The 15,744-nt window shown below is 41.7% G+C and overlaps 1 protein-coding gene across 1 annotated transcript; it reads left to right on the top strand.

Annotated features, from left to right (window-relative positions):
• Nucleotides 1–1,105: 1,105 nt before the first annotated feature.
• Nucleotides 1,106–15,067, top strand: LOC132819832 (cofilin-2-like). The gene is made up of 4 exons (XM_060831682.1): nt 1,106–1,214; nt 6,230–6,513; nt 13,670–13,746; nt 14,497–15,067. Exons 1-4 carry the CDS (start codon nt 1,212–1,214, stop codon nt 14,616–14,618), a joined length of 486 nt encoding a protein of 161 aa, XP_060687665.1. The 5' UTR covers nt 1,106–1,211; the 3' UTR covers nt 14,619–15,067.
• The last annotated feature ends 677 nt before the right edge of the window (nt 15,068–15,744 follow it).

Genomic DNA, 15,744 nt, shown 5'->3' with positions numbered 1-15,744 from the left:
GTAAAGTTCGGTACCCATGGGGATGGCCTCAATGGGGACCTTGGGATCATGTCACACTACAAGTGACCCCACTGCATGATACACTCTCTCTCACACAGCCATGCAGACCCTCCCTCACAAACAAGCTCTCTTTCATATGCACATGTACACCCCCGCACTCACACCCTTGCACACATACCCCATCACACTCACATTTAATCAAGCTCACACACACACAAACTTGTACACACACACACACTATCACGGGTACTCACATCCACCCTCACTCTGTTGTGCCTACATGTGCATACATATTAGCTTATTGGGTGAATTTGTTTTTGCAGAATTACATTTTATTTTGCTGCATGAATCCATGTAAAACTACAACAGAGGGTTTGTCAGTCTGACATAGCATTGGGACACAGACAGACTTCACACCTATTGTTTGTAAAAAACTGAGCTATCTTGAGAATGTAATTTAAAAGAAGTTCTGGGATTTATGTTTCGAAGAACATAAACCAGCATATTCCATTATGAAAGATGAAAGCTTTAATCTAAGGTTATTTGCTGTACCACATCACCATGACACTGGAATCCTTTGGCTAGAAATTCTATGAGCGTGATCTTAGCCTCCACAACCACCTGATGAAGGAGCGGCGCTTCGAAAGCTAGTGCTTCCAAATAAATCTGTTGGGACTATAAGCTGGTGTTGTGTGATTTCTAACTTTGCTCAGAGATGTTATTACACACCTTTCTAGAGCAGGTGGGAATTTGAATATGGGCCTGCTAGGCCAGAGTGTGACAAAAGCCTTCCCTTCTCTCCAGTAGAGGTGGAATTTAAATAGCACCAAAACATTCTGTCGTCCAAATTCTCACTCTTCAAAATGCCCGAACTATTTCCCAGCTCTTGGGGTCGGACTCAATTTTTTTCCCCCCTCCGAAAACGCCACATTGACAGGGAGATTGTGGGGAGCTCTCGGAATCCTCCTCAGGCAACAGTCAGTCTCTTTAATAATAATAAAAAGTCACTCCAATGAATCAAACTGTAAAAAAAAATAGGCGGGGAAGGGATTTTTGTGAGTCTCTCTCTGGAACAGATTGCGTTAGACGAGCCTGGGGATGGTGCTTAATGGGCGTGAAGAGCAGACATTGAAGGAGGGAGTACATTGGTGAGTGGGAGGGTCAGAGCTGCCAGTTGCACAGAGTGGTGAAGGAGAACAAGCTGTTATATTATGGTAAGAAATGTGGAGCTTTTCAAAGAGAAAGGGGGTGAAACTTTGCTACCTTTCTTTCCCGTCGGATTAATTTAGTGTTTCTCCAAGCATTCTGCTGGTTTTATTTGAGAGGCTGTGCCCTTTCCCCCGAGAGTGTTTTGGTTGCGGCTTGTTCACAGGTTGTCAGCGGATACGCTTCGCTCTGCTTCTCCCTTTCGCCGAAGCCGGCCTGAACTTTCCTCCGAATCCAGCAAAACCGGCCCGGAACCCAAATGTTCATGTATTTGACGTCCAGTGCCTTTATAAACATTCTCAGTTTTGTCGGAATGTATCGAGCTTGAGGCGACAGGGTGGAGCGTTCTGTATTTTTCCTAAAAATGACGAAAATTCGACTTCCAAATTGATGAAGAGTCACTACAGTCGAACCATTAACCTCATTTTTCTTCCCACAGACGTGCAGTATCCGCGGTTCTTTGTTTTGGACTGTTTGGCTATAAATTAGTGTTTCTATGCTGGTCGACATTTCAAGTGACCTGGGACACTCCTTAATTTTTCTTGAGTTTTGATTTGTTACAAAGTGTCTGCAGCATAACAGCATTTGAACTATTTCTGGACCTTTTTTTAATCAATCTGTACAGAGGTGTTATTACACACATTTGAAACAGGTGGGACTTGATCCCTGGGAGGCCTGGTTGCTATCACTGCGCCACAGGAGACTTTTTATCATGTGAGCATTTGTAAGTCCTTCGCCTCTTTCCCCATTTCTGTCTGGAAGTGAGTTGGCAGCGAATAGTGGATTTACCTGTCCGACCAGGTAGATGGAAGGTGTGGTAAATGAGTCACCAATTCTTTCTGTTAAATGAAGGCTCAAAGTAATGTAGCTCACAGAAATGTGTCTCTGGCTGAAAGTTTTAGAAATACTAAATCCCAATTCCTTGCTGGCCGCGGTCAGTTCAGTTTAGTGTCGTTGTGTTTGAAGCTTTGGGGGGAGTAATTATGGACAGTAGCCTCTAGTTTGCCTCTGAGCTAAACTCTGGTTTCCAGCATCTGCAGTCCTCACTTTTGTCTTGCTTGCGGTGTAACAGTTGGTTTGCATTGCCACCACACCCCTCCAATTTTTGTTTTAGCTCTGCCCAATCATAAAATAGTGAAAAATATGATGAATACATTGCCTGTAAAATGTTTTACATCCAGAGGAATGTGTGTACGGGTCGTTCTGCTGTAACGTGTGTTTCATTAATGCAGTTGAAGAATTGGGGACGCTTTAAAGTTTTCAAGCATGCGTCGGTTATAATGCAATTCTGGCCCTATTCGTTTAAATGGTGCTGCTATTACACATCTTTCTTACAAGGGGTTACACCAGAATGGAATTTCGGCGTTATAGCAGATCTGACTGTACAATGTCACATTTGTTTTGGTACATTCCACGGGCCAAGTTTGATGTTTGGAACGACAAATTGTATTCAGTAACAGTTGTAACAAATAACTTCTGTTCATAATTTATGAATACGCAGATATAATTCAGATAGTCACCTTAACAGTTTTGGTTGACAAATGACAGAATAACCTATTTGATTTCCTGTGAGCTCTAAATAAAATCATTGTGGAATTTAAAAGCTGAAGTAATATGATCCTACTGCTTAATTATTGATGCTTCCTGTCAGCCTGCTTTCCATTTTCAGCTTGTTTTGAATGAGGCCAGCTAGTCAAAATGGCGATGAGATCTTGAAGCTGATCTATTATCCATAGTCATAATTGGGGAGAAGCAAAGGTCGCTGCGTGAAACTGTACAAACTAAGAGAAATGGGTATAAGTGTAGCTTTAGGCTTTCAAATTTGACAAGCACCACATAGAATAGGAAAAATTTCCACAAAGCCAGGTGAGACCAGCTAGAAATGTGTACAGTCTAATGGGTGGCGCGGTGGCTCAGTGGTTAAGCACTGCTGCCTCACAGCACCAGGGTCAATTCCAGCCTTGGGTGACTGTGTGTAGTTTGCACATTCTCCCGTGTCTGCGTGGGTTTCTTCCAGGTGCTCCGGTTTCCTCCCACAGTCCAAAGATGTGCAGGTTAGGTGAATTGGCCATGCTAAATTGCCCATTGTGTTAGGTGCATTAGTCAGAGGGAAATTGGTCTGGGTGGGTTACTCTTCGGAGTGTGGTGTGGACTTAATCTAAATTAATTTTGGTCTAGAAGCTTGGCAACTAGTAAATAATTCTAGTGGATTCCTCCACTTTTTAGCTTCAAATTTTAATTAATACTAGAGTTCTCTTCTTGACAATACAATCTGATAATTCTGTTCAGCTTGGACACTTGAGCAAGAGGAGAGCCGTAGACTTTGTAATTATCATAGATTAGGGAAGGGTAATGCATAGTTACATGAATTTCCTGTTGAAGCAGGTGATGATGAATCTGAGTGCGGACTTTGTTATACACTTACCACAAGTAATGAGCAAGCTGTATTTCACCAATGCATTAATAATTTCAGTGTTATCATTAATGCTAATTCCTGTTTAGTGTGTTTACCACATTTTAGTACCAAATTAAATTGGATTTTTAACAGTCCTGATTCATCTTTGATAGCTTATCTGGCCAAATGATATTTTCTTGTTTTGATTGTTCTGTTCCAAAAGCAACTGTTTAAACTTAACAGTAACTACACAGTGGAAATGAAGAAACCACTAATTGCAGGGGAAAATTACTTGGAGCTACCAGATTGCAGGTTGTCCTGAATTTACGACTGATTGTTCACTTCACCATAGAAGCAAAATACTATGAAAGCATTGAATATTTTGGAGCTGTTTAAAATGAAGTTAAGCACGAGACTTGACCAAATACAAAAATACCAGCAGAGCATTTCCAGCATTTTGTTTCTATTTCAGCGATTGCAGTGTTTAAGTTCACTGATTCCTGCGGCTGACTTGACTGCAATCTTTCAGACCCCACTTCTTTTTAAAAACTTTCTGTTTCGCAACTATCCTGTTGTTGACCACTTTCCAAACCTCTGACTTTTTTTTTAAAAAACCTTCTAGTTTAGGATTCCACTCCACTGATTAACAAGGCCTACCCCTCAAGAGCAACCCAGTAGCATTTGCTGCGCTGCTCTTACTTCCTGCCACTTTCCAATCCGTGACACAGATCATATTTCCACCTCGCCAATCTCTCTTTATTCATCAAATCATCCTCTAGCAGCTCCCATGTGATGCTACAACGAAACACTGCTAAAACCCTTTCAGAAATTTGTTTCCTCCATGACACCGACCTCCTTTTAGATGAAATGGCATTTTGTTATATTTCTGCCATTGAGTATGCCATGATCTCCCCTGCAGCTTTTTGGGTGACTGCTTTGCAGACCAAATGCATTCCATCCATGTGCTCGGTCCTTTGCTTAATTTCTGTCGTCTTGATAACCAGTGCCCCAACAGGCTGATCTCTCAATTCTCCATCTCCTACTTTATACTATGGCATATGGTATAAATTTTGAGCAGGTTGAATGTATCTATATCAATGTTCAAAATTACCTTGTATTAATATCAAAATGGCAGGGTAACTCCACACATGGAAAACAGAAACACTTTTTTTCTTAACACATCAAGCTGCACCATTGCCAGACCGTATTGGGATCGTGGGGTCTTGGGAGAAGATAGTGTATCAGCAGTTCCACTTCTGTAAGAAATTAATATCAGTGATTTTTATGTATTTAATTGACTTTGGCAATTGGCATTAATGCAGCTTTAATAAGAAACAAATTTGCGTGTTGGTAGGAGTCTTGGTTTGGGGTAGTTATGTGGTGGTCTTAGACTAGATTTGGCTGAAGTGAATCTGAAATCTTTGTTGTTTTACATCGTTTTGCACAAAGAATTGGGTCACTAGTTTCCCATGCTGAGGACAACCTGTAGCTTTTCCCAGTCTAGCTACAGTCCGTAGTTCCACGCCAGCTGGTTGATACTTAAAATCTATAGTCAAGTGACTGTGGGCCAAAAATTGGGCATTCTGAATTGATGCACAGCTGGAGAATTCTGGCCTGACAGAAAATTCACCAAAATAGATTTAAACAGCAGCTATGGACTACAGAGGACAGTGAAATTCAAGGTCAAATAACTTGGAAAGATTCAAGGGGAGCCAGTTATAATCATTCGGAGGATTGTGATTTGGAAAAGTTACAATCATTCCTTTGAGCATCTTGGCTTCCTGAGGATGTGTACTTTGTATCTTCCCAGCATGGCTACAGGTGAAGGGTATTGGTGTGACCCCATTGGATACTTTGAATCCCACTCATGACCTGGTTAGTTAAAGGCCATAATGTTTGGGAAGGTCTGGGTTGAGGAGAATATGAACGCACATCCTGGAAGCCTGGGATGATGTACTTTCTCAGACAGAGCAAGATAAAAAGCAAATACTAGGGGAATTTGGGAAATACTGTTATGGTGCTTTTAATAAGGAATATTTTGTTAATAAAATCAATGAAACAGCAAACCAAGTTGTATCCCTTTGTCCCCTCACTTACCAGGGGCTCGTGGGTAAACTGTTTAGTACACAAACTGGTCAAGGCACGGGGAGCAAACCCTTTACCTCAGAAGTGGCCCAGCAAGCCACTCAGTTATAATCAAGCCTTGGATAATGGTCTTTTCATCGACTCATCTCAAGAATGAGTTGCTTAATCATTGATTCTCATTAATATAAACGAATGAGGCTTGTGATATCTTGGTAGGTAGAACATTGTAGAAGCACAAATGAGCTTAGAAACTTCCAGTAGTGTTAGTCAAACAGAAATAGCTTCTGTCTCAATTTTCACCCTCCAAATGCAGTTAAGGTGGTGGATAGAACAAGTTGGGAAAATTTTGAGCTGTGAGGGCTTTGCAGGATGGGACTTCTCTACACGATTGGAGAAACTCCTTCCTGATTGAACTCTAGTCATTGTATGTTGGTAAGTGGAGGCTTGCCTTTTAAATGTGTTATTGTTTGATCTTGCATAAAACACTGAATACTAGAAAATCAATTCATTTTTTAATACTTTGGTAACTCTTTTTTCTTGCAGGATTGTGGTATCCAGGTTACCGATGCAGTTATTGAAGCATTCAATACAATGAAGATCCACAACAAAAAGACGGATAGGACAAAGTTTCTTTTTTTGACCATTAGTGACGATGATCATTTCCTCATTTTGAATGAGGAACCCCATTGTGTAAAGCAATCAACTGATGATTACTATGAGAAGTTCTTGAGCTACCTCAAACCTGATTGTTGCTGCATTTTAATTTATGATGTCTGTTATGAAACAGCAAACTCCATCATCAAGGATGATCTGGTGGCCGTATGTTGGTATGTTATCTTAGCTAGAGTAAATTTCATGGAAACATGTGAAGCAGCAGAATAGTCTTTGTGCAAATTAAGTTTTAAAATTGTGCTTATATTAAATTCCTATCTCTGTTCTGCGAAAGGTCTTCTCTGGCAAGATGTTCCCTAATTTCCAAACAGTCAGGCAATGTTATTTAGCTCCCTATACAATCCTGCCGCAAACAAATACGAGAAACAATACCATACAATAAATTGGCCACTTTGTAAAATCTGTGGTTTTTGAAAACTATGCTCAATCTCCTTTGATTCTTACAATAGACTGTGGAGTGTCTCCTGCTACTGGACTGGTGTGGGAAATCACAGAAGTTTTAAGTTTTTAAAAAAAAGCCAGTCATATGGCCAGTGTTTTCTGCACCAACTGTCTGCCTTGCTAACTTACTGCTAACCTGCCTTGTCACTGAAACTGCAAATTGTTTCTGTTTAAATAATCATCCAATCACTTCTTGAGTGCGTCAGTGAATCTGCTGCCATCACACTTCTAAGCAATGCGTTCCTGATTCTGTGTACTCAACTGCATGAAGATGCTTTTTCTCAGCTTGCATTTGTTTGTTTTGTAAAATGCTTTGAAGCTGTCCCTCTGGTTTTTGACCCAGGAGCAGTTTCTCCCTGTCTACTCTGTCTTGACCACTTGTGATTTTGAAAGCCTCTATCAAATCTCCACTTAGCCTTCTCTTCAAGGAATACTGCCTCAGCTTCTGCAAACAAAGCAAAATATTGCAAATGCTGAAAATCTAAAAATGCTGGAGCGTCTTATATTGGACTCAACCTTAACACTCTCTCCACAGATGTTGCCAGACCTGATGTATTTCTCCAGCATTTTCTGTTTTTATCCCATTTGTCCAATCTTATTCCAGAACTGAAATGTGTAATCCCTGGAGCCGTTCTTGTAAATCTGTTCTGCACCCTTTGCAGTGCATTCATCCTTCCGATCATGTGGCTCTTAAACTGGGATAGAATACTCCAGCTGAACTCTGACCAAAGTCTTACAAATTTACCATCTCTCTGCTGTTATATTGCATGTCTACCTATGAAGCCTTGAATACCGTGTTCTTTAGAAACTGCTCTCTTTAGTGTCCTGCCACATTGAATGGCTCATGTACATATGATCATACTGAATTCTGGCTTTGAGGCCAAGCTGAGGTCAGCCATGAGATTATGAATGGTGAAGCAGTCTTGAGGGACTGAATTGCCTACTCCTGTTCCTAACTTTTATATTCTCATGTTCTGCATTCCAGCACGTGCTTTTTAGAACAGTAGACTTTGTTTTATGCTGTCTGTCCATTTCTTTGTACCAAAGTATATCACCACATATCATCGAACTTCATATGTCACCTATGAAGTTCAGAACTGTCCAAACTTTGAGTATGCTGAACTGTCCCTCCTTCACTTGCCACCTTTTTTTACATTGATGTGCTCACAGAAGACTGGCATTTCCTTTGGTTAACTGCCAGTTAATCTTCATTATCTCTCTTTGCTCCTTGTTGTTCTTCCTGTTCTTTTCTGAACCTTCTGTATTCCTTTTGGTTCTCGATTGTATTTACTGCCTGACGCCCATCATAAACACACACCTTTTTTTTTAAATCCCCTCTATAACTTAATCTCTCTCTCCTTTGTCATCCATGGAGCTTTGGATTTGATTGGGTCTGCCTTTCCTTTCTTTGAGGTGATATAACTTGACTGTGCCCAAGCCATCTCCTCTTTGAAGATAATGTTGTTCTGCTACTATTTATCCAGCTAAACATGATCTACCTGGCCCACCTAAGCAGTTCCAGCAGTGCCTCCCTCATTGGGTGATGCACTGCCTCTTTCTCTGTTAAATATTAGTCATTAAAGTTCCACTGTTACAACTACTGTTTACACCACTGTAATTTTCTTGCAGATTCATTCTTCCATATACTTCCCACTAGTTGGTGGTGTGCAGATTAAACTCAGCAGTGTGACTGCACCCTACTTACTCCTTAACTCTAGCCAAACCAATATAGTCCTCATTCTCTGGACTGTCTCCTTTCTCCAAATCTGCAACTCTCCTTGATTAACCCCCTAGCTCTCACTCCCTAATCATGCCCAAATATTTTATATCCCAGAGTATTGACGTAACCATCCTTTTCCCCTTCCCTCAATCGTGTCTCTGTGATAGCAATTTTCTCAAATCTCCACGCATTAATCAACAACTTTACGTTGCCAGGATTGGAGAGTTAGAGTTCTAGGGAGAGGCCGAATAGGCTGGGGGACAGAGGGTGGTGTGTCTATGCAATGAGCTGCTGGGGGAGGTGGCAGAGGTGGATACGGCTACAACATTTAAAAGGCATCTGGATGGATACATGAATAGGAAGGGCTTAGAGGACTATGGGCCAAGTGCTAGCAAAGGGAATGAGATCAGTTTAGGATAGCTAGTCAGCATGAGCAAGTGGACTGAAGCATCTGTTCCCAGAGTGAAAGACTCTGAATCTATCTGCCTTACTCGCGTGCTTTAAAATAAATGCCATTCAGCCTTTGCACTGCTCCTTTATTCCTTCACTTAACTTTATTTACATTTTTAGACTGGCCCAGTTCCTCTTTACTCGTGCAGCAATTCCCATGCCCTTGTCCAATTAGCTTAAACCCCCACCAGCCGTACTAGTAAACCTCCCCACAATGATCTTGTTTTGTAATGCTTCCTGTCCGATGTGTACATGCCCACCCTCCCCAGAAACCAGTCCAGTAACCAGGAATCTAAAGCCTTCTCTCTTGGCTCCAAACCTACAGGTCGCATATTTCTCCCTCTTATCTGCCCTTTTCTGTACTCACTAGCATGTTGTGCAAGGAGTAATGTAGAGATTACAACCTTTTGAAGTCCTGCTTTATAATGAACTCCCTGGCTCTTTAAATTCTTGTCACAGAATGACCCCTCTATTTGCCTGTGTCGTTAGTCCCATTGTGAATCACAATCTCTGACTGCTCGTCCTCCCCTTTAGAGTGTCCTCCTGCCATTCAGTGACATCCTTGACACCAGCATCAGGGAGTACACTATCCCGGAGTCACATCTGTGGCCTCAGAAATGCCTATCTGACCCCTCACTATTGAACCTCCTACCAGTATTGTTCTCCCTCTCTTTTTGGTCACCGTCCCCTTCTTCAGCTGGGGTCTGGCTTTACTCCCCAGAGGAAAAGTCACTTGCCAATTTCTAGCTCTGAAAATCTGTTCCCAAGTGAGGTGCATTCTGGGACTTTCCTGTCTGCCTGCCTGCCACTCTTCTTCTGACTGATGGTCAATCATTCTCTTTCTGACTGGTCTTCTTTAAGCTGCAGGGTGACCACATCTAAAAACGTGCTCTCCACATAACCTCAGCCTCATGGGTACACTGCTATTCCTCCACTAAACACTCAAGTTGGTCAAACTGGTGATGCTTCCTGTCTGTGTCATCCAGCTTGCCAGGAGCACTTAAGATTTCCCAAATGCAACATGCCCAACACTGGCCTGTGTCCCCCTGCTGGACCTGATCTTTGAAAGAACTGGTTAACTTAAATGTCCAAAATAAGTCACAGTCCATGTCTGTGAAATAAAGTAATATAAGTAATCCAGAGTCAGATAAGGGAAAGAGACTAAAGTTAATGTAAGAAGATATGTTTAAGACCTAGTAATTGAGAAAATTAAATTAGTTTAAGACATGGCATTGCAGGTTGGTAAAATGGAATGTATGGTCTTTAATTTTTTAAAAAATTTTTTTTGTGTGCGCGCAGGTGTGAGAGACAGTGAAAGACACAAAGTGTACAAATCTTTAATCAGTTTCCACCACCAGGAAAATAGGAAAACACCCGAGTGGCCTGTGACAAGCAATGCCCTTCACATCAAAGGGCAATGCTGTGTGATCAAACAGTGAAGGGGAGGGCAGGGACTAAATCAAAATAGAGTTGGAGGGGTGTATGGTCTTTAATTTTTTTCTTTTTTTTTCTTTTCTATGCACTCCACACCCTGCGGTGCCCACATCTCCCTGAACAACTCCAGGGTGTTGGTGGAGACTGTGTGCTGACACTACCGCCTAACTGCGGTAGTGCTTATTATTTTTATCCCCAGCACCCATGGTGTGTGTGTGTGCAGGTGTGAGACACAGTGAGAGACGAGGTGTACAAGTCTTTATTCAATTTCCACCACCAGGAAAAGTAGGAAAACACCCGAGTGGCCAGTGATGAGCAGTGCCCTTCACATCAAAGGGCAATGCTGTGTGATCAAAACAGTGAAGGGGAGGGCAGGGACTAAATCAAAGTAGAGTTGGAGGGGTGTATGGTCTTTAATATGTGAGAGGCAATGTAGCCTATTGGTGGCTGAGACAACCACTTGCTTAGAGAATGCTTCCAGCTACACAAGGGTGACTAGAGTCACATGGGTAGCACGTTCAGAGGTGATTGTACCACAGCTTAAGGACTTGAAAGGACGAAGGGAGCACCACTACCAGGCAGATGGTGTAGGATTCCTCTGAAGTTTCTTCCCCAAATTGGTTTTCCGTTTGGGAAGCTGATGAGGGCACTAACCCCGTGGGGGGAGTGTGCAGTCAGAGCCCTGTTTGTGGCACCATGAGCAGCCCTAACTGTACAAGGGACGGAGGAGGGAGGAGTCATAGTGACGGGTTTGTTATTTAGGGGAAGAGGCAGGAATTTCTGTGGCTGTCGACGTGACTCCAGGATGGTGGATTAGCTCCCTGGTACCAGGGTCTCCCAATCTGCAGGGCATTCAGCTCAGCGGGTGAAAAACCAGGAATTATGGTCCATGTTGGTATTGATACCTTGGGCAGGAAGGCAGATGTGGTCCTACAATCAGAATTTACGGTAGTAGGAACATAGCAATTAGGAGCGGGAGTAGGTAATTCAGCCCTTTTAAGCCTGCTCAGCCATTTAACATGATCATGCCTGATCTTATTTTGATCTCCCTCCTAAATTCCATCAGAAACATATCTATTTCTTTGTTGAATCTGTTGATTGATTCTGCCTCTATTGCACTCTGGAACAGTGAGTTCTACAGATTCACAACCCCGTTTGAGAGAAGTAAATTCTCATCATCTCAGTTTTGTTCCTGCTTCCTCTTAGTCTATATCGATGACCTCTGATTGAAGACAGTCCTACAAGGGGGGTGGGGGGTGGAAACATCTGCTTTATGTCCACTTTCTTAGCATGCAGGTGTTGTAATCTCCAGATTACTTCCAATGTCACATACAACTGAGTAGAAAATAGGAGGATAAGGTCAGTGCCTGAGTAATAGGAGTGCTGGTGCAGGAGGCAGGACTTTAAGTTCCCGGGACAGTAGAACTGAGACTAGCTCTGGGGAAGATGGTAACTGAACAGACCTCGCAATGAGTTCCTTGTGGGATGTTGTACTTTTGCTGTTGAGAAGTGTTTAAGGTACTTTGACAGGGTTGTGAAAACTGAGAATAGCAGAGGAAATCTACTAGGGTTGCCAGGCTAATTGGCAAAGCTGTTGGCACCATCTTAACCAATAGCAAAGTAGATTAGATTACTTAGTGTGGAAACGGGCCCTTTGGCCCAACAAGTCCACACCAACACTCTGAAGAACCCACCCATACCCCTACACCCAGCACTACGGGCAATTTAGCACAGCCAATTCACCTAACCTGCACATTTTTGGACTGTGGGAGAAAACCCAAGCAAACCTGGGGAGAATGTGCAAACTCCATAAAGGCAGTTGCCTGAGGTGGGAATTGAACTTGGGTCCCTGGCGCTGTGAGGTAGCAGTGCTAACCACTGAGCCACCATGCCATAATGGGTGAAGTTTAGATAAGGGAGAAATGAATGAAGTCTAAATCGAGTAGCCATGCAGAGTATAGCAAATGAAATTGGGGTGTTAGAGGCACCAATTGCTACATGAAAGTGATGTGGTGATAAGAAAGATCAGACTGTTAAACATTCCTGAGTCCAAGGTATTTGGAAAAGCTGGGAAGGAACGGAGGAGGGACGTTGTTTGTTAAGGAGGGCGTTGCAGTGCCGGAGACAGAAAATGCTCAGAAGATTCAAGCACAGAATCAATTTGACTAGAAGGAAGGACCAACATGGTTGCAATTACGTTGTTAGGTATGGTCGAAAGACTGCTACCTAGTGAAAAAGATGTAGAGGGACAAATCTGCAGAGAAATGAGAAATACCAACATTATAGCCTAGTCATAATGGGAGAGTTAAATCACTGATACACAAGTAAGGTTACTTGTGTCTGGGGCAGTGAGGGGCAAATGTTCCTGAAGTGGGTGCAGGTGAGTTTCCTACAGCACTGTGTCTCTACTCCAGCAAGCACGTACACAGTTAACTCTAGTTCTAGGGATTAAGATGGGCCAAATGGATCAAGTGTTAGGGTGGGCACACCTGGGAGACACTCATCATTGTCTCACAAGGCGTAGGATGACTCTAATGGGGAAGAATAAACTTGGACGAGAGACTGGAGCAAGAGTTGGTCAGCAAACAATATACTGCCTTTTGAAAGGAGGTGGTTCAGATAGTTAATTTCCTCTAATAGCAAATCCAGCATAAACAAATCTAAAACTCCCTAGATGACAAAGTTAACAAGGTGCCATGACTGAGGTGCATTCAAGGATTTTGAAAGGAATGAGTAGAAATGTAGGGGCACTAGTCATAATCTTTCCATCTTCCATAGACTTGTGGCATACATACCAGAAGATTGGTAAACTGCAAACATATTATGGGTTTGTTCAAGGAACGTTGTAAAAATAAGCCCAGCAATTACAGACCAGTCAGTTTAACTTCATTGATGGGGAACCTTCCAGAAGCAATTATTCAGAACTGAATCATTAGTTATGTGGCAAAAGGTGGGTCAGGGAACAAGAATAAATGTCGATTTCTAAAGGGGAAATCATGTTTAACTAAAGTTGCTGAAGAGTTAACTGGTCCATTGAGGGAAACTTTAGGGATTCCCAGGAAGTGTTTGGAACAGAACCACAAATGGCTTGAGAAAAGTTGTAGGTCATGGGACAAAGGGTCAGGAACAAAATCAGAACAGAATTGATTGGAAATGGTCTCAGTCTGCCTCTCGCTCTCTCTCACTGTCTGTGTCTCTACCTCAGCCCCCCCCCTCAAGCTGGTGTACAAATCATTAGAAGTCATATTTTCTTTTGGCTTTTCTAGGTGTCCACAAGAAGCACCAGCAAAACAAAAGCTACAGTATGCATCAATATCAACTACTCTGTCGAAAAAGCTCCACGGTTTGTTCAATTATTATTTTGCATTATCCCTCTGTAGTAACTTGAATGAGACACCTGCTTCAACATATTTGAGATTGTTATTGAATTAAAGTATTATATTTATGTTTTGTTTTTCACTATTTTAAGACATCCCAAATTTTTTTGAAACACCTATTTCAGCTCTACAGTATAGTTACTGTGGTGACCTTGAATCATGCTGGCTAATTTTATAAGAAATAACTTCTAATGTTTTTCTACAGTGGGGAACAGTAAGGGGTGTTGAGATGTTCCTTTTTTATTTCTCCTTCCTGCTTGTTTGCTGGTGGTCTGGGCCTCTTCCTCAGATACTCATTAATAACAAATCATTTACCCCTTTCAGCCTGTTCCTTTTTGTCTTATTCATGGTCTTGTTTCTACAACTTCATGTTCTTAATTTAGTTTTTACTTCAGGATCTCAGTTTTTAAAATTTCTTTCTTTCTACTTGTAAACCCAAAGCTTTAATAACTTGAGATTTTGCGTTACCCCACAGCATGTGTGATGTATTAACCTGCTTTGGATCTTCAACCCTGATAGCAGCATCATAGTGTCCCATGCCTTTTCTTTTTTGTTTTTCATTAAAAAAAATTAAAACCCCTTTTAAGTAGCTCTTTGATTTTTGTTTTCAAATAAATATTGGAGGGGTTGCGCGTTCCCTGAAACTGATTTTCTTTGTTCATCCTGAGCTGATGTTAGATTTTGCTGTGGATAACACTTTCCCTTATTTTCCCCAGGTTTTAAGACCTTACTGCAGCTCAATTCTTTGGATGATATAAGCCGCAGAGAACTTGCTGACAAGCTGGGGAAAGATGTTGTGAAAATAGAAGGAGTTTCAATACAGCAGATGTGTTCGTAGAGTGCCAACTACTGGAAAACTACCTTGTTATAATTACACTTGTGCTTATGTTCTTAAATGTATCCTAAGATTGCTTCCACTTATTTTCAACTGATCTATTCCAAAATATTCTTTCTGAAAGATCAGATATCAGTTGTTCTTAATAAAAATGAAATTTTGGCCCTGCTATAAGTGATGGTCCATTAATGTACCTTCTCTAGACTAGAACATGTTTAGTCTTCATGCAACGTTGAATGTTGCTTGTCAAGTTTGAGCAGTGCTTTGAGATTTTTTCAAAACCAGAATGATTGAATTGGATTGAAGTTCACAGAAGTACTTGCAAAAGTGAGAGCCATTGGCACTGATTAGTCTTGTTCCATCCTACTTTAAAAGACTGCTAAAACACTTTGACAATGTGTATTAATACTGTTTCAGCTATTAGTTAATAAAACTATAACTTTCAATAGAAAGCCTCATTGACTTTTTTAGCTTATCTAGTGTCTTGCATTTAGATACTGGTAGGTCAACATCTTGGGCTAGTGGGGAATCTGTCTGGCTTTCCTAGCCTATCCATTATAAGCTGCAAATGGTCAGGTTATCTTGTTAGATAGGGACACTGACAACTAACTAAACATAATTGTGATACATGTTGGGTACAGAGTTCTTAATCCAGTGAAGTTAGTCTGACATTCAATGGCTCAGTGCTGGAGGACATGCCTGGTCTAATTAAAAATGAGGCTTCAACCTGATAAAGCCACAACACAACTGCTAGCATGCCAAGCCCTTGAAACAGCATTCAATCAACAAGGTGAAGTGACCCCACAACCAACTGTTCATATCTAAACTCAGCAGCCCTACTCTGTCAGTGAATAGTGCTGGAGAATTAAACTAATTCCTACAGGAAGAAGTTTCATAAATATCCCATCACCAATGATGGGAGAGCCATCATCATACCAATCTTCAGCAAGAAGCACCAGTTGGTGAACCATTTTGCTGTCTGTGTGATATCAAAAGAATGGCTGGGGGCACTGGATGCTGCAAATGCTCAGGGCCGTGACAACATTCCAGCAATAGTATTGAAGACGAGTGCTCCACAACTCCCCGTGCTCTTCGCCAAGTTTTGTTCCCGTACAATAATCAGCTGGCA

The sequence above is a fragment of the Hemiscyllium ocellatum genome, chromosome 10 (assembly GCF_020745735.1).
Source record: "Hemiscyllium ocellatum isolate sHemOce1 chromosome 10, sHemOce1.pat.X.cur, whole genome shotgun sequence".
Lineage (NCBI taxonomy): Eukaryota > Metazoa > Chordata > Chondrichthyes > Orectolobiformes > Hemiscylliidae > Hemiscyllium > Hemiscyllium ocellatum.
This window is presented reverse-complemented; position numbering and strand designations above follow the sequence as displayed.